General features: G+C 36.4%; 1 protein-coding gene across 1 annotated transcript; it reads left to right on the plus strand.

Moving 5' to 3' along the window:
- The first annotated feature begins 1,671 nt into the window (after positions 1 to 1,671).
- On the plus strand, positions 1,672 to 2,943 carry LOC110577984 (voltage-dependent anion-selective channel protein 2-like). Its single transcript, XM_044914750.1, is given in 2 exon segments — positions 1,672 to 1,995; positions 1,998 to 2,943. Coding segments are annotated over 2 exon segments (879 nt in total). The 5' UTR covers positions 1,672 to 1,820; the 3' UTR covers positions 2,702 to 2,943.
- Positions 2,944 to 20,547: the final 17,604 nt, after the last annotated feature.

Consider the following 20,547-nt stretch of genomic DNA (forward strand, 5'->3'; position numbering starts at 1 on the left):
CAGTGTTTCTTATTAATGTTCATGAGTGTACATAACTTAGTTTTGTTAAAATGTAGACATGTAAAGGCAAATATTTTGTCTTTCTATTTTTATTGTTTTAAAATATTTTGAGAGAGAGAGTGTGCAGGCAAGTGAGCATGAGCAAGGGGTGGGGCAGAGGGAGTAGAAGCAGACTCCTTGCTGAGCAGGAGTCCTATGAGGGGCTCATTCCCAGGACTCTGGGATCATGACCTGAGCTGAAGGTAGATGATTAACTGACTGAGCCACCCAGGAGCCCTACCCCCCCTTTTTTTAAAGATTTATTTTAGAGAACAAACATGTGAGTGGGGGGGGGGGCAGAAAGAGAGGGAGAGAAAGAATCTCATACTTCTCGCAGAATACAGAACCCAGCAGGGGACTTGATCCCAGGATCCTGAAATCATGACCTGAGCTGAAATCAAGAGTTGGACACTCAACCAAATGAAACACCCAGGTGTTCCTATTCTTTGTCTTTTTGTTTACTGCTGTGTCCCCAGTGCCAAGAACTATTTCTGACACATAGAAAATGCTCCATGACTTTTTAAAAATAATTTTTAAATCAGAATTTGCATTTGAGAAAAAATATAGCACTTTCTACTAGCATTTCCCTAGAAATAAGCACTTATATTGGCTAAGTTTTTTTTTTGTGTGTGTGTGTATGTATATTCAAACATGTGTATATATGCAAACATATGTATGTATCGCATATGGAAATATTCTGGCAAGATTAATTCTACCTGATTAATTTCTTTCCTTATTATGTCCTCACAATCACGTAGCAATATGTGGTTGAGTAGAGTGGGGCTTGGGGGGGAGGGGTATACTGCTTTCATGGATTTCTCCAAAAGCAGAGTCTAAAACTCTGGAATTAGTGTAGTTTGTATTACTCCTCGACTGAATTGAAACTCTTTTATTCAATGTTTATTGCAGTCACCTGTCACCTTATTTCCTCCCACTCTTCTTTCATTGCTCCAAGCCATGCTGACTACCTTGATGTTCTTCAGAAACAGTAAACTCTTTCCCATGTTGGTTTCTTCCACTTGCATCACTAAACACAGAATGCTTTTTCTCTAGATAGGTATCTGGCTTCCTTTCTCACTTTATTCAGGCTCCTGTTCCAATGTCCCCTTCCACAAGAGCCTTCCCTCACCACCCAGTCTAAAAGAGTATCTTATCTCCTGTTATTTTTTAGCCTTGTGGCTTTATTTTTTCCTTCTTAGTGCTTATTATTACCTGACATTTTATCATCTGTTCTCCTACTAGAATATAAGCATCATTAGGCAAGAGTTTGTTCTGTGTTTTTCTTTCACCAATGTATACCCAGCGTAGGTTTATAATAGTATCTGTCACATTGAAAGCACTCAATGATTGTTGACTATATGAAAAAATCTAATGCTCCTATATCACTCCAATCTTTTGTTTCACCTTTAAAAAGATTTCATGTATAACTATATTTACAACATCAAAAGCAAATTGGGTCTGTGACATTAATGAAGTAGAATGATTATAATAAAAAATAAGAGCGTATGAGCTCTGAAAATAATTTTAAAGAGGGTAAAACAAACTCATTATAGGCTGAAAATTCCCTCAATGTGATGGTTTTATCTGGGGGTCTATTTATTTATTTATTTAAAAAAATTTTTTTTAGGCGGCGGGCGGAACGGTGTCTCCTTCACTTCGCCCTCCAGCCGGGGAAGCTGCAGCCCGACCCTGAGCGAGCCCAGCAGCCTCAGCTGCGAGCGGAGCGGCGGTAGCGGCCCCTCTCAGGAGACCACCAGATCACCTCTTCCTGTGGCCTCGCCATGGCGACCTCCGGACAGAGGGGCGCGCGGCCAATGTGTATTCCTCCATCATATGCTGACCTTGGCAAAGCTGCCAGAGATATTTTCAACAAAGGATTTGGTTTTGGGTTGGTGATACTGGATGTGAAAACAAAGTCATGCAGTGGTGTGGAATTCTCAACGTCTGGTTCATCTAATACACTGGTAAAGTTACTGGAACCTTGGAGACCAAATACAAATGGTGTGAGTATGGTCTGACTTTCACAGAAAAATGGAACACTGATAACACTCTGGGAACAGAAATCGCAATTGAAGACCAGATTTGTCAAGGTTTGAAACTGACATTTGATACCACCTTTTCACCAAACACGGGAAAGAAAAGTGGTAAAATCAAGTCTTCTTACAAGAGAGAGTGTATAAACCTTGGTTGTGATGTTGACTTTGATTTTGCTGGCCCTGCAATCCATGGTTCAGCTGTCTTTGGTTACGAGGGCTGGCTTGCTGGGTACCAGATGACTTTTGACAGTGCCAAATCAAAGCTGACAAGAAATAACTTTGCAGTGGGCTACAGGACTGGGGACTTCCAACTACACACTAATGTCAATGATGGGACAGAATTTGGAGGATCAATTTATCAAAAAGTATGTGAAGATCTTGACACTTCAGTAAACCTTGCTTGGACATCAGGTACCAACAGCACTCGCTTTGGCATTGCAGCCAAATATCAGTTGGATCCCACTGCTTCCATTTCTGCAAAAGTCAACAACTCTAGTTTAATTGGAGTGGGCTATACTCAGACTCTGAGGCCTGGTGTCAAGCTTACACTGTCTGCTCTGGTAGACGGGAAGAGCATCAATGCTGGAGGCCACAAACTTGGGCTTGCCCTTGAGTTGGAGGCTTAATCCAGCTGAAAGAAACCTCTGGGAATGGATATCAGAAGATTTGGCCTTAATATATTTCCAGTGTGACTAGCAGGCTCCCCCCTCCCCAAGAAGGTGATCAAATCAAAGGATGATCTAAACAAGAGCTGTATTTTAAATATTTAGATAGTTACTTGTTAGCTGGTTTCTAGTTGAATTGGTTATCTATCTAGTTACCAATGCTGCAGTCGTGCAGTCACCTATATATTATTTAAATGTATTTAACTGTTAAATGTGCTACCCACCAATAATGAAATAGACCTTTATGAAAAAAAAAATTTTTTTAATTTAAAAACTTAAAAAAAATTTTTTATTATGTTATGTTAATCACCATACATTACATCATTAGTTTTTTTTTTTAAAGATTTTATTTATTTATTTGAGAGAGAGAATGAGATAGAGCATGAGAGGGGGGAGGGTCAGAGCGAGAAGCAGACTCCCCGCTGAGCAGGGAGCCCGATGCGGGACTCGATCCCGGGACTCCAGGATCATGACCCAAGCCGAAGGCAGTCGCTTAACCAACTGAGCCACCCAGGCGTCCCTACATCATTAGTTTTTGATGTAGTGATGTAGTGATGTACACCACTAAAAAAATTTTTTTTAAGATTTTATTTATTTGACAGAGACACAGCAAGAGCAGGAACAGAAGCAGGGGGAGTGGGAGCAGGGAGTCTGATGCGGGGCTCGATCCCAGCACCCTGGGATCATGACCTGAGCTGAAAGCAGACGCTTAATGACTGAGCCACCCAGGTGCCCCTGGGTGTCTTTTCTTGAGTTCAAATGAGGTCCAAATAGTCCACAAGTGATAGTCAATAATATCTTCTGGGAATGGAAGTAGGACAAACCTAATTAAATGAGACAAGTTCAGTTTATTAGTCATTGTCTTTCAGAGATTACCAAGCAAAGCTTGCTACATGTAATTATCGGGTGATTGTACTACAGATTTTGATTCTTAAAATGGAAAGGAAATAATTAGCACACATTTTATCATAACCCTGGTCTTTTTTTTTTTAAGATTTTATTTATTTGACAGAGAGAGACACAGTGAGAGAGAGAACACAAGCAGGGGGAGTGGGAGAGGGAGAAGCAGGCTTCCCGCTGAGCAGGGAGCCCAATGCGGGGCTCGATCCCAGGATCCTGGGACCATGACCTGACCAAAGGCAGACGCTTAACGACTGAGCCACCCAGGTGCCCCCATAACCCTGGTCTTCTGTTTTGTCTTTCCTTTTCCCCTCATTTCCCTTCTTCTCTAGCTCTCCTCTGCCTCCTCCCCTTTGTCCTCTCTCCCAGGTTCCCTCTCTTACTTTCTTTCCCTCCCTTTCCCTTACCCATGTGAATATACATTTGGATACTTTGCCTTAATTAATCATCAGACAGTATAGAGTTGGGATGAAAAGTGTGGGAGCCTAAAGATGGATACACATTACACTCCTTTCCAACTTTTTATTTTATTTAACTTTTTTTTTTTCCCTCTGGGAAAATTGCTTAAACTGTTTGGCTTGAAGTTCCTGGAAGATGGAAATGTTACTTGTACATACTCTGAGGGATACTGGGGGAGTAAACCATTTACTACTTCCTATTCTAACACAGTCCTCAGACCACAGCACTGGGAGCTTGTTAGCATGTTCTCTCTACAGACGTGCCGAATCAGAATCTGTAATTTTACAAAATCCCCAGGTGATATGTATGTACATTAAATTTTGAGAAGTACTGGTAGTATATATAAAACATCACTATATTTACATAAAATATGACCTCACTAAATTCTGTTCTAATTATACTAAAAGAAATATGAATAGAGAAAAAGTATATTAGAGAAATGAATTTGTTCAAAGACATTCTTATCTATCCATTTATTGTTATTTACATTACGGTTATACAACAGGGTTTTGGTCTCCTGTGTGTAAGAAGAAAGGAAGAAAAGAGGTAGAGAAAGAACAAATATTATAAGATTTCATAATTGGTAAAGAAAAAGAATTGTTTTGATTCTAATTGTTCTCTTACAAAGGATTAGTAAATAAGATTGTTTTAAATTGCCCTTTAAAATTTCTTCTATAGAACGTGAAAAAGAATCATCATTTCTATATTTTGCTAGATGTGTGAAATCAAGTTTTTTCCTGATGACTCAGGTATGGATGAATTGTTTAAAGTAAAGTATCCACACTTTGTTTAGACTTGTATAGATTTACAAAAAAAAATTTAAAAACCCACATGTACAGTTATATTTCTGAAAGCTTACTTAAGATTGAAAATAGTCTCAAGGCTGTGTAGATCTTAACAGAAAATGCACTGACTCACCACAAAACATTTATTTTTTATTGAAAATATACAAGTAAAAACAGGATTTAAGGCATTTTCTTAGTTATATAGTGTATATGCTTGTGTAACCTGTAGTACAGAAAATGAAAAGAAGCATCCATTTTTACATTAAACTTTTCAGAAATACTTCTCACATAGGTTATCACATTGGTTAACAGCCTTTTAAAATTAAAGCAAGGAAGGAATGATAAATATTCATTTTCTGTTGTCCCACTGGCACCAAGATGTAAATATAGCTAACTGTGGCCTCCTAAATACAATTATTAATCGGTTTTGTAGCAACATGTTATTTGTGCCCAGATGTATGCAAATGTTCAGGTTTCTCTTCCTCCAGATGGTGTTCATTAAGTTAAAGTAATCATATAAACTGAAACAAATGTTTTACCATGTTGTCCCTCTATTCACAGGAAAGGGATGGGAGGAAACAAGCACCAAACGGCCCTGAAATGCTTAATGTTCTTGATGCACTAGAATTTTTTTTCAAAATCCAGAGAGATGTCTGAAATATCAAAAGAAAGGTTGTAAAGTGAAATAACTATACTGCAAGAATACTCATGCAATAAAATTTCATTCTTTTTTTTAATTTTTTTTATTTTTTTAAAGATTTTATTTATTTGACACAGAGAGAGAGAGAGACAGAGAGAGCAAGCACAAGCAGGGAGAGTGGCAGGAAGGGGAGAAGCAGGCTCCCCGCTGAGCAAGGAGCCTAATGTGAGGCTCAATCCCAGTGCCCTGGAATAATGACCTGAGCCAAGGCAGCCACTTAACCAACTGAGCCACCCAGGTGCCCTTAAAGTTTCATTCTTTTTTTTTTTTTAAAGATTTTATTTATTTATTTGACAGAGAGAGACACAGCGAGAGAGGGAACACAAGCAGGGGGAGTGGGAGAGGGAGAAGCAGGCCTCGCGCTGAGCAGGGAGCCCGATGCAGGGCTTCATCCCAGGACCCTGGGATCGTGACCTGAGCCGAAGGCAGACGCCCAACGACTGAGCCACCCAGGAGCCCCTAAAGTTTCATTCTTAATAAAAAATCATACAAGTTATAATTAGCCATTCTTTTGTATCTTGAACATAAAATAACATATTTATAAAAACTTTTAATTTGAATATTCTTCGGACTCAAAGTATTTAAAAATTTTATTACCATTCATATTTGGAAGAGGAAGAAATTAATCCTGTATTATATATTTTAGATGAAATATAAAACAAAGATCTGGAAGACCTATGATAATAAAATAACTCCTGATTTTATAATAAAAGAACATTAACTTCAGTATACAAGAAAATTTCCCATGGAGATAATTATATTTTATATTTCTAATATTAATCTCTTTTCCTTTTTTCAAACTTAACTGGAGCCAAAAATATTTGAAAATTTTGTAAAGGACAAATAGCATATTTTGAAGTGTGTGAAGCAGGAAGGATGTTAAGTTTCAAAGCCGACAGCCAAAAAAGAAGTCTTGAGATGTCTTTGGTGCAAAAAGTGGGGTTTTTGTTTTATTAAAGATTTTACCTATTAGAGAGAGAGCACAAGCCAGGGAAGAGGCAGAGGGAGAGGGATAAGCAGACTCCCCACTGCGCAGGGATCCCTACACCACGGGGCTGGATCCTAGGACCCTGGGATCATGACCTGAGCAGAAGGCAGATGCTTACCCAACTGAGCCACCCAGACATCCACAGAAAGGTGGTTGGGAGGGGTTAGGGATAGCATAATTCTCTAAGGAATTTGGGAAGCAAGATTTCTATGAACTTGAGGGGGCTGGGTATTGTTGGAAAAAAATCATTTATTTAATAAAACCTTAGTCATGAAACCCTTCAGATGTATAGCAGTGGGTCATATGTTTGGGGGATGATTACCAACATGTATCTTGGGAGATAGAGATAAAGGAAGTTTCCAAAGGAATTTCTGTATGTTAAAGTAGACTTACAGGATCCTAGGACCCTGGGCTAAGATTGCCTTTTGCCCTTAGCAAAGTATTAACATGGAGGCAGTTGAGTCCCTAGAGGAATGTCACTGCCTATTTCAAAGACTTGTCAATGGGCTGTAGGTAGTAAGGGAATGTAATAATTTTTCTTCTGTCTTTGTTTCCCCCATCAGTGTGTGTGTGTGTGTGTGTGTGTATGTATATATATATATAGTGTGTGTGTGTTCATTGTATAGTTCACAACTCTAATAAGTTTTGTCTCTGAATCCTACAAAATATTTTATGCACTTTGCCTAAATTCTATAGGTTTAACTATTTTATTCATGAGAGGAAAAAAGCCACACTATTTTTATAATGCTTTTGTAAGCTCCATGAGGATGATGATTATTTCTGTCATTTATTCTTTTAACCTTTCAATAACAATGAACAAAGGTAATATTTACTTAGTGATAATTAATTTGAATTCTCTCAACTCCCACAATAACCTCATAAGCAAGGTACTGTTATTTCCCTTTCAGTATTTTTGTTATTGTTGCAAAAAACTTGATTTCAGGGAAGTTAAATAATTTGAAGTTAAAAGACTAACAAAAGGCAGAGACAAATTTTTAACCAAAACTTTTTGGCAATAGAACTCCTACTCTTAACAATGTATTAAATCAACTCACTTCCTTGGTTCTGAATACATAATTGATATATAAATCAATTTGTATTAACTGTAGGATGTTCCTCTAAGAAAATACTACTTTTCTGTGTCAGATGAGGAAACTTCATGCTGATGGTTTAAAGAAAAAGATATCTTGATGAAGTTGATGACTTACCATTAGGTTAAGATCTAGGGCCACATTTGCCTTCTACCTAATCAATAATACTGGTTTTACTATATACATTCTATATTAAAAGACTTAAAAGTTTTTTTTTTTAGCTTGGTTATAAATCTGATATAATATACTTGCTACTGATATTTAAACAACATTAAATATCCATTTTTTAAATACCCAGACTATGACCAGGTGACCAAAATGAAATTAATTTGGAAACAGGAAGTAATTAGTTCAATCAAAAGTAAAGTTTTCATGTTCATGTATGCTATCCTGGTTACCACTTTTAGCATAATTTTTTGAAGTTGGTAATCAGCATTTTATCTTTGTCCTTTATTATAGAATATCATTTACTTAGGAATTTCAAGGATAATAAAAGTTAATACTTCTACAGATTTCCTTGGTGCCAGGCACTGTCCTGAAGGTTCTATATGTTATTTCATTTAATTTTCACAGTAATGTTTCGTGTCACATTATATTATCATTCCCATTTTATAGATGAATGCAGAAATAGAGCGTTTTTAGGCTGAGAATTAGCCTGCATGCAATTTGAATATTTAGGATCTAGAAGCTATCACAACAGCATTAGCTTTAATAGCCTTCTCAGACACTTCCATCTACTGATAATAGGAAGGAAATAGCCACTTAAATTTTCATTATAAAAGAAAACATAGAATTCTAAGGAATATGGCATAGCACATTTAGTTTATCTAACGGGCTATACTACATGTTCTTTCCATTAGTCTGTAGTAGTTTTTTGGCTTATCTAAGGGGATTACTGGTTTAATGTATTTTCTTGATGAATTTATCCAAAGAAATAGCTTCTCTTATGTGAGTGATGTAATTGGTCACACATCATCTGGGAAAGATGTACCCTGTGTAAATTTTAAATGCTTTGTAAATTGCTATTCCTAATTAAGGCTAGATGCCTTTTTGGACACTTAGTTAAGTAAATTATTTAAGTGATCCATCAGCTATCAGACTTAGCAACAGGATGTACACACACAGGTATCTCAGTTTGCTATCAGTCTCACCAGCAGGCACAAGTAGATCATCTGTAAGATGTTGGGTCTCCAGCTACTGAAGGAGTCTTTTCTACTTACTTTGGCTTGAAAAATTTTCATGTTCCTTAGAGAGGGAAACTAAGTAAGATTTATTTTTTAGCTACTTTTTCCTAGGTTTTTTGAAACCCTTTGTTCATTGCTCAATGTCAGCACTAGATTGTAAACATTTGAAGGAAGGAACTCTGTTCTTACTCATCTTTGTATATCAGCACTTATTATAGTAACTGACACATAACTCTCCATATTGAAAAACTACGCTAATTACTGAATAGTAAATGACTCGGAAATATATAATATATGTGAGTATAACCAATTACTACAAGCTGAACTAAATATATAATTTCAACTATTAAATTATATGGATCATTCTGTGGCTCATTATAAATGACACAAATGACTTCATAATTTTTATAGCTATTAAAACTGTTCTGATGAGACTACACATTCTTTTTACTTTTCTAGATTTGTATGGTACATTCTGATTTTCTCTATATTTTTTCAGAGTCCAGATATTAAAGTACTGTATTTTTTGACCTTGCTATGGAAGATTTTCTATTTCATTTGAATTGTTTTCTCTTAGTCATGGCTTATCTTTATTGAATACTGTATAATAAGTTCTCTCTGGTTTCATTTTGTGAGTTGGTTAGATATCTCTGCTCAAGCTTAAACTTTTCCTTAACAATTTGCTTCCCTAAATCTTAAGTCTTGGTTTACTGTCTTCTGTGGAGTTCCACTATGGTCCCATGACCAGTAGGTGGTAATTTCCCTGCTCACACCTGATGTAGGAAAGATGTTAGGGTTCAAAGCTGACAGCCAGGAAAGATTCTTGAGATATCTTTGGTCCAAAAAGGTGGTTTTATTAAAGCACGTGGACAGGAACCGTGGGCAGAAAAAGCTACACTGAGTCATGAGGAGTGGCCCATTATATATTTTCAAGTTGGGTGGAGGTTAGGGATAGCACAAGTCTCTGGAGGATTGGGCTAAGACTGCCTTTTGCCCTTAGCAAAGTATTAACATGGAGGCAGTTGAGTCCCTAGAGGAATGTCACTCTGCCTGTTTCAAGGACTTGTCAATGGGCTGTAGATAGTAAGGAAATTTTTCTTCTGCCTTTGTTTCCCACATCAACACCTTTCTCATGTGGGCTTGTTAAACAATATAGTTGCATTGTCCAGCTCCCTTTCACTGACCTAACAGATGGTGGTAATACTTGTATTCACATTGTGTTCAACTCTTGTAGTCTGGGCTAGACATTCCTCTCTGAGTCCCACTTTTAATTTCTTTCTTTTCTGATGACTATCTCACTGTACTGTATTTTCTCCAAGTACATCATCCTTGTGATTTGTAATTGCAAGGAGGAAGACTACAAGCAGGAAGATAAAGAGGTTATAAAATATTATTTAATACTCATTCATTTCTTCTACTATTTTATGTCATAATTCTATCATTGTTATATCTGACTAAAGCTCTGCTAGTGTGATAGGTTGAATCATGCCCCCCCCAAATTATATGTTAAATTCTTAACCCTCAGTACCTTAAAATGTAGCCTTATTTGGAAATAGGGTTTTTGCAGATGTAGCTCATTAAAAGGATGAGTCCTTTTAATCCAACATGACCAGTGTCCTCAGAAACAAAAGGAAATTTGGACACACACACACACACAGAGAAAATACCACGTGAAGATGAAGGCAGAGATCAGGGTGATGCAGCAGAAGCCCAAGGGAAAAAAAAGCCAAAGATTGAGAGCAAACCACCAGAAGCTAGAAGAAAGGTATTGGACAGATTTCTCCTTCACAGCTCTCAAAAGAACCCAACCCTTTTGATATCTTTATCTCAGACTTCATCTTCCAGAGCTGTGAGAAATTAAATTTTTGTATTTTAAGCCACCCAGTTATGGTACTTTGAGTCCATAAATTAACATAAACTAACACAACCCTGAGTACATATGAAGCTGTTTATTCCTTTAAAAAATATTCACCAACTTTTAACAATATTCCACCCAGTTTTTGACCTCAGTGTATGTAACAAGATTTTATTGTGAGGATAAATAAGAAATCCTCACTATGCCTGGTATTTCATCAATCATTTGATAGACGGATAGGTTGTTACCTTGTTTCAAGTAAGAAATAGAATCCTATAAAAATAATATATAATTTGTGACCTTAAAATTTTGAAATTCTGTTACATAATAGGTGCTTAAGAAATGCATTTTTTCACTTTATATAAATTTAGACTTTATTTTTGTGGCCTATGTAATCATTGCTATCTCTTAAATTGTATAACTCTGATATTGCACCAGTGTATTTTAGTCATTTTTCTTTGAATACAACCTAATTACATTTTTAATTTAATTACATGAAACATTAAAGAATAATTTTTGGACAAAGAATACACAAAATTGTAAATCCCCTGCCACATTATTTTAGAAATTCTGTTTAGTGAATTTTATTCAATCCTTCTCTATTGCTGTCTATGTAACTAATTTTTGCATTCAAAATTAAGCATGGATCCTATTATAAAGTGAAGTATTACATATTCCAAAACCTGTTGTATTGCTTGATTCCTGTTTTTATTGTCTTTATCATTATTCTAAATACACCAGCTTGTATTCTTACTAGGCATTATTTAATGATGGTTAATTACAGAAATTTTGTGTAAAGGGTAATGTGAAGGCAGAAATGGGGGCTTTGCATGCTAAAATACTATAAAAATATTTGTTTGCCTCTGTATTTGCATACGAGGTTAAGTTCTATTTTATCTGCATTGATGATATATATGCTAGTTCCAGTAGTCTGGTATTACATATTTGAAGAAGTAAAAATGGCACGTTTGAAAATGTGATTTGTTGAAGTTAATTAAACTGAAATCTAATTCAGGCATCCCGTTTGTGAAATTAGTAGAGAGGGTTATTTAATATATGATGGCTAATTACCATGGTCAGTGATAAGAACAAGAAAGGCATATATTGTTCTCAGGAAATTATAAAGTGGAAAATAAGTAATAGCATATCATATTCTGTTTCCACACCACAATCCTAGAGTCCAAAACATATACTATTAGAGATTGTATGGTGTAGCAATCCTTAGGATTCAGAAAGCTCAACGGGAGATTGAGACCTGTAGCTCCCCAACATCCTTAATAGGAGGAGTTCAACTTTTTTTTTTTTAAGATTTTATTTATTTATTTGACAGAGACAGAGACACAGCGAGAGCAGGAACACAAGCAGGGAGAGTGGGAGAGGGAGAAGCAGGCTCCCCGCTGAGCAGGGAGCCCGATGCGGGGCTCGATCCCAGGACCCTGGGATCATGATCTAAGCTGAAGGCAGACGCTTAACGACTGAGCCACCCAGGCGCCCCAGGAGTTCAACTTTTATCTCTTTCATTTCTTTGGTGTATTCTAAGATTTCATTTGAAAGATGGTATCTGATGTTAAAACATTTGAAAGCTAATGATTTGGTTATTTATAATGTATCAGCATAAAGGATAAGTTTTTAAACAATGCAGAAAATCACACTTTTCTTGAGTTTTCATGTTAAGTTACATGGACTTTTAGAGACAAATATGATCATGGCGATAATTAACATCAAATGCAAATGTGCACCAGAGGAGAAAAGGGAAAACTCAGAATTTTAGCTGTCTTGTTCAAGGTCACAGAATTAATGACAAACTAAGGATAAGGACCCAAGTTTTCGGTGATATTCTTTACCAAATATAGTATTTCCAGAAATCATGAACTGGTCTTTGGTCAGTGCCAGTTTTACTATTTTCCATGTTTACTTCTACAGAGAAACTTTTTGTAAGCAAAACACTTGTAATTGAGTTTCTTTACTTTGAAGTTACAGGAGAAAATGTTGTTTGGGATGGTTTTCTGTGATACACCTTCAGTAAAAATAAGCCCTTTAGTCTTGTATTGAGCATATTCCATTTGTATGTGTTAGCAGTTACCAAAGTCTTTATAAATTGTTAGTTTTCGTCAGCTAGGAAGTAGGAGGACTTTAAATTGCATACTTAAGTTTAAAAATTAATTCATCATTTTTATTTGGCAGAACTGAAAACTGGTTTTACAGAGAGATTCCAGAAAATTTTAATATTCTTCAGTTGCCAAATTCCTTAACAAAATATACTTAAAATGAAATACTTTCTAGACCCACTTGAAGTCAAAAGGTAGATATAAAATGATCCAAACCTCAATCAATATTTCAGCATTTATGTCTGGAGCAAGAGATGAAATGAGTGGTTATATGGTAATCACAGTAAATTAAAAGGGAAACAACTTGAGGAATTAGAAAAAAAAATTATTGCATGTTATAAAAATTTATATCATATAAAAAGTCATGTTTTTAAAGAAGTTCTTGTCTGGGCTTTACATCTGCTTAATATTTAAATAATCTAGGCCAAATATAATAATGGCTTATTGAACAGACCGCTTATTTATTTTATTTTTTTTTTAATTTTATTCCTTGTGTGTATACTACAACCTTTTTGCCATCTGGCATTTCATTTGGGATCATAGCCTTTGCACGAAAAGAAGAAATATCACAAGCTAAAATTATACTTAATATAGGGTAAACTGTAGTAACATCTGTGCACATGACAACTTATATTTAGTTGCATCAAAACTCCTTTGGAATTCCAATGACCATTTTGAAATTTTCTTAGTCTATAGGCTAAAATAACATTCATTTTCCAAGTAAATTGGTTTTTTCATTCATATTCTCTAGTTTCAAGAAGTATATGAGCAATCAGCTACAGATTGATCTTGAAATTTTTCTTTGAATATTGCCAATTCTTTTTGACCTTGAATTTGGAATTTTTTAAATAAATGGCTACCTGCACTCACATTATCAAATACCTTGAATATTTTCACATCGAGCTGGCACAAACATCTCTTACTTCTACTTATGAATTTATGTATTATCCTACTTCATGTCACTTTTTTTTTATTTATGTAGCAAATATATAAAGTATACAAATCATCAATCTAATCCTTGACAAATTTCATGGGAATATACTCGTCATTATCACCCATTTTTTTTTTAAAGATTTTATTTATTTATTTGACAGAGAGAGACACAGCAAGAGAGGGAACACAGCAGGGGGAGTTGGAGAGGGAGAAGCAGGCTTCCCACCAAGCAGGGAGCCCAATGTGGGGCTTGATCCCAGGACCCTGGGATCATGACCTGAGCCGAAGGCAGATGCTTAACAACTGAGCCACCAAGGTGCCCCCATTATCACCCATATTAAGAAAGAAAACTTGAGCTGCTCAGGGAAGTCCTCTTGTACTTCATCCCAGTCACTATTTCTCTCCTTCCCAAAGTTTTCCACTATCCAGACTTCTTAATTTTTTTTAGAGCTCTATATAAATAGAATCTTAAAATAGGCATTATTTAGAATCTGGCTACTTTCATTCAATATAGTATTTGTGAGATTCACTGATGTTGTGTATAGTAATTATTTATAGTATTCCATGGTATGAAAAAACAATTTATCTTCTTTTGATATACATTTTGATTACTTCCAGACTGGGCTATTACAAACAAACTCCTTTGTTTGGTTGACATATATATGCCTTTATATCAGTTATATACCTAGGAGTGGAGCTCTTCATAGGTGCTACATTTGTTCAGCAAACTGATTTTTCAAATCTTTGAAAGAGTTCCAACTTGTTGTCAAATATGATTGCATTGATTTGCTGTCCCATCAATAGTGAGAGTTCTCCACATTTGCACAACATTTGGTAACATCAGTTTTTTAAGAATATTCTTTCTGGTGAATGTTGTGATATCACTTTAGAAAAAATCTTATTGAAGAGACTATTAACTGCTGTGCTATGATATTAATTTTCTCATGTTCAACATGTATCAGGATCTTATGTCTTTACCACTTCCAATTCTAATCCACAGAAGCAAAGAAACCTGATTAAAATAATGGAAAGGAAGCTCACTGATATGCTATATGGTACATATATTCTTATTATAATTTTCAAATAATTCAATCTCTTTGTTAAAATTTTTCATGTCCTTCATATTCACAAGACTTCTGCAAACCACTACCCTATGAACATGTTGAAGTATCACTCATAATAATAAACAATAAAAAGGAAGTCACAGTTTTAGTTTTTTTTCCATTTTTATGTTATTTGCCACATTTCTTATAAGTGAAGTTATCTTTCCTTCCTTGAACATCCATTCATTCTCAACATAGTATAATCTGTTTCTGTCACTATCACATTCCTAGAACTACATTCAATTATGCCACGAATGATGCAATAGGAAGGGCAATGGCCCCCAAAGATGTTCACATCCTAACCCTTAGAACTTGCCAATATGTTACGTGGCAAGAAGGAATTAAATTTGCAGATGAAATTAAGGTTGCTATTCAGCTGACCTGAAAATAGATTACCCTTGAATATCTGGGTGGGGTCAAAGTATCACAAGACTCCTCAAAGGGGAAGAGGAGAAAAGGATTAGGTCCAGAGAGATGGCACCATGAGCAAACGTGAGTAGCCATTAAGATTTTAAAGATGAAGGGGGGAAACCACAAGCCAAGGAATTCAGGCAATCACTGTAAGTTGGTTAAAGTCAAGAAAATGAAATTTCCTTTGTAATCCCTAGAAAGGAATGCAACCCCAGCAACACCTTGATTTTAGTCCAATAAAACTCATTTTGGACTTCTCACCTCCGGAAGTGTAAGATAATAAGTTTGTACTTTAAGTGACTGTATTAGTGAGGAATTGTTACTGCAGCAAAAGGAAACTAATATAAATCTTGGATTTTGAAAATGAAGAGCTGCTGTAGCAAATATCTAAATATGTGGAAGTGACTCTTGCATTGAGCAATGCGTTCTCAAATTTTGAGGAGCAGGATAGTAAAAGCTTAGATTGCTTTCAGCAGACCATTAGGAGAAATGTGGATGTTAATGACTGTGCTAGTGATGACTCGGAAAGAATTGAGACAATTTTATATTCTTGTTCTATTTGCTATATCAGCATTTTGTAATTTTGAACACTCTTGGAAATATTTATTCCCTTAGTATCTTTACATGTTTCCTATTTTTCCAAACCTGACTATGCCTTCTCACTTCTCTTTTTTGTTCATTCTGTATATGATAGGTGCACCTTTCTTTTGTAAACCTACATAGTTTCCCTAGGTAATAGCATCTACAATAAATGACTTCATCTGCTCCTACACAGAAATGATCCACAAATATTTATCTTTAATACAGAATTCCTCACGGAAGTCCTGATTAAAAATGCAATGGCTTAATGAGCAAACTTAATAAGCTGCCCCTTAGGTAATTCAAAATCAACATGTTAAACATTGAACTTATTATCTTTCAAATCTGCTTCCCCTTTTAATCCCTCTCCAGATTGCTGCTATCATCAGTACAATTAATGAAATGAGAAATTTGAGGTCATCTTCAATGCGTTTTTCTGCCTGTATATCCCCCAAACAGGTATATTCTGCTTTTTAATTTTCTTTCTTAATATTTATGGATTACTTACGTGATACTACTACTAGGTACTATTCAAAACAAAGCACATGTATTAATTCAATACTAATGACAATCATATGAGTTATGTTCTATTATCATCCTCATTTTACAAGTAATTTGGGACAAAGGAAGACATTACCCAAGGTCACACAGTAATAAGTAGACAAGATAGGATTAGGAGGCAGGGAGGCTGGATGTGTACGGGCTATGATTAATTATGCTGTATTCTTATCTCTTGAATTCACCCCCTATTTCCTTCACAAAATACTTTTTTTACTTTTTTGCTCTTTCATCTGAATTTTTTTAAGTTTCCTCCTTTCTGCCCTTGTCTCTACCTTTCTTTTTCTCACTTCTATCTCCTTCTTTCCTTTTTATTCTCTTCCTTTTTTTCCTACATAAAATGCTATCTTGGGGTGCCTGGGTGACTCAGTTGGTTGGGTAACTGCCTTCGGTTCAGGTCATGATCCTGGAGTCCCAGGATCAAGTCCTGTGTCAGGCTCCCTGCTCAGCGGGGAGTCTGCTTCTCCCTCTGAACCTCCCCTACCCCATGCTCTCTCTCTCTCTCTCATTCTCTCTCTCGAATAAATAAAATATTTTAAAACATTTTCAAAAAAAGGTTATCTTAATTTTAGTCTCTACTGTAATTCAAACATTTTAAAGCATTTTTAAATAAGTCTAAGTTATACCCTTGCTTGATACCCTTCATAGTTTCACAGAGCCTTCAGAATAAAACTCACTTTTCATACAATATTCAAAAGGTTTATGACTTTACCCTACTTGTCTTTAATCTTATTCCCTTTCCCTTCTTTTTCCTTGTACCTTGCCATTGTTTTCTTTGATTATAGTAAATCCTACTTGGCTCCCTTGCCTTTCCAGCTTTGTATGAGAGTTTATAACTTCTTCATAATATCTATCTCTAGATGATATAATTTGGCTGTTCATTATTCCTCTCCACTAATGGAAGGTAAGCCACTTCAGGACAAGGATGATATCTATTTCATTTACTATTTTATCCCCAACATGTAAAAACCTAGTATGTAACTGGTGCTCGATACTGTTGAATGGATCAGTTAGTCAGAAATCTGAGAAAGGCATGGTGTTTGCCTCCTTTGTGTTAAGGCTCTGAAATATGTAGTTGCCTCAAGAAAGAGTTAATTACTTTGTTACAACTACCATCACTAAGCACTGTGCTTTGTATCTATTTTGTGATACTTACAACTTTCAAGATATATCTTCCCTGCTTGACAGAAAACATCCTAAAGATAGTATGTTCATCTTTTATTTCTTTCCTAATCATAACTTTTGAACTCTCCAATCCTATTCTAATAATCAATAGATACATTGTATATATAACTGATGATACCAATTCAAGTTAATCTTAGCAACATGTGTCCTCTTTTTTTTAACATCATGAAAATTGTTTTAAACTTAGGTAATAGCACAACCTTATTGTTCTTCTAGATACTTGTTTATTTAGCTCAATTTAAGGAAAAGTTCAAAGGGCCTCTCTAGCTTCTAACCAGAGGCTAATTTTAAGAATTAAACACTTTCTGGGGAGCCTGGGTGGCTCGGTCGGTTAGGTGTCTGCCTTTGGCTCAGGTTGTGATCCCAGGGTCCTGGGATGGAGGCCTGGGTCAAGCCCCACATTGCATTGAGCTCTGCACTCAGTGGGGAGTAGGCTTCTCCCTCTCTCTCTGCACCTTCCCCCCACTTGTGCACACTCTCTCAAATAAATCAAAATCTTTAAAAAAAATGTAACACTTCTAAATTGGTAACTTTTTATAAACAAGGACAGTGTCTTTCTAAATCTCTAAAAATTACTTAACGTTTGCAATTACACAGTAATGGTAAAGAAAACCATATTACTGAGCATCACTTCTACTATCCCTTCTCCTCTTTCCAAAATGACCATATCAAACCCTCTCTTCTTTCCTGATACTTCTTTTACTCTCATTCCTCTTAAGTCACAGGTAAAGCACACATATAAACTCCCTGGTCTTCATTGCACTAAACCTATCATACCAGCATCTGTGCTGAAACTCCTTGCCTACCCATCTATTGCCATGGAAGTACTATTTACTAAGGCTCTAGTTCCCTTCTCTCACACATTCTCTTGTCCCTACAGCTGTGCTCTTTCCTTGCTTTATGGATTTTTTCCTTCTCCATTGTGTATTCTCACCTGCTTATGAACATGCTGTAGAGCTTTCTTGACCTCTATTTTTCAAATCTTCTCCTTTCACGGTAAAACCTTTAGGAAAAAACTAACTATAATTAATATTTCTACTTCCTAAATTTACATTTTCTTTTTCATCAAATGCTGTGGGGTTTGGTTTCCATCATTCTATAGAACTGTTCTTGTCATGGACATCATTAGCATTCTTCTTACCTTACTGCTAAATCTAATGATTTATCCTGCTTAACATAATGCACCATGTTTAGTTGACCAAAATCACCTCTTTTTAAAATCTATTCCTATTTAATTATTATTCAACAAAATATTCAGAAAGTTTTAGAAAAGTTATGTAAAACTATCATTGTACAACTTAATACATTATTACAAACTTAATACATTCATGTCTTCACCCAAGTAAAGAGGTAAAATATAATCAACAATGCAGAATTCCTCTTATGTCCAATCACTAAACCTTATTTCTTTCTGAGGTCACTAGTCCATCTTCTAAAAACATGAATCAATTTTAAAATTTTAATTCCAGTATAGATAAGAAATATTGTTATATTAGTTTGCAGTGTATGATATAGTGACTCAATCTTACACATTACTCAGTGCTCATCATGATAAATGTATTCTTAATCTTCTTAACCTATTTCATTCATCCCCAACCCCCTACTCCTCTGGCAACCGTCAGTTCTCTATATTTAACAGCCTGGGTTTTTATGTCCATTTTTTCATTGTTCATTTGTTTCATATTTTGAATTCCATATATGAGTGAAATCATATGGTATTTGTCTCTTATTATCCTATTTCTCTTAGCATTATATTCTCTAGATCCATACATTTTGCTGAAAAGTGGCTAGATTTCCTTCTCTTTTATGGCTGAGTGTTATTCCATTGTATATATATGCCATCTCTTCTTTATCCATTCACCTATCAGTGAACACTTGGACTACTTCCATACCTTGGCAATGGTAAATAATGCAGCAGTAAACATAGGGGTTCTCGTATCTTTTTGAATTAATGCTTTTACTTTCTTTGGGTAAATACCCAGTAATAGAATTACTGGATTGTATGGTAACTCTGTTTTTAACTTTTTGAGGAACCACCATATTGTTTTCCACAGTTTTTTTTTTGGAGATTTTTAATTCATTTTTATAAAATCTGAACTGGCTGGGAGTGCCAGGGAACAGCAACAGGTCAGGGAAGGGAGGGATTATGTGCAGGTCCTCGCCTCCCCAAGTCAGGGAGAAGGAGGTTTCATGGCAACAGCTGCAACTTCTCTCAGCTCCCAATCGATGCTCATGGCTCAAGCGGGGAGGGGGTGGAAACAAGGGTTGGGGGGAAGCTCCTGAGGCTCAGACACTGCTTGCTTCTCCCTTCTCCCCATTTCCTTTGCTTCCCAGCAGAGCCTGGCTGTCCTGGGGCAGAGCAGAGGCCCAGGAGCAGTTGGAAGGAGGTGTGTGGGACAGAGCACCAAGGGGAAGGGGCCCTTGGCCCAAGGGGGAGAGGGATCTTGCCCTCCCCCCTACAGCTCCCCACTGAGTTCACAGCACTGGAAACACCTCTAGTCCAACAACTCCACACAGAGGTATACCAAGTCCAGGGTCCAAAGGGGCAGGCAGGTGAGGGATGGGAAGGGGCAGTGAAGAGAATAGCAGGCTCAGGAAAGGGAGGCAGCAGCAACTTTCTCCTACCCATGGGAGGAGACAATGGGGTGACTGATATTGCTGTTGGTGGTCATGGCATTCAGCTCCCACCTGATGTCATGGGGCAAACAGGACTGGTCCAGGTTATACTGAATCACGGCCAGTTTACAGAGAGTCTTCAGACTAGGGCTAAAGTCCAAAATGTGTGAGTCAGAATGATCTATGAGGTCAAATTCATCTCCCAGACCTTCCTGAGGAGATGGATTGGTACCCCCAAAGAGAATGGGGGTCATGCATCAGTTTGCATTCCCACCAACAGTGCATGAGGGTTCCTTTTTCTCCACATCCTTGCCAACACTTGTTTCTTGTGGTTTTGATTTTAGCATTCTCA

This window comes from Neomonachus schauinslandi, chromosome 5 (assembly GCF_002201575.2).
Source record: "Neomonachus schauinslandi chromosome 5, ASM220157v2, whole genome shotgun sequence".
Taxonomy (NCBI): domain Eukaryota; kingdom Metazoa; phylum Chordata; class Mammalia; order Carnivora; family Phocidae; genus Neomonachus; species Neomonachus schauinslandi.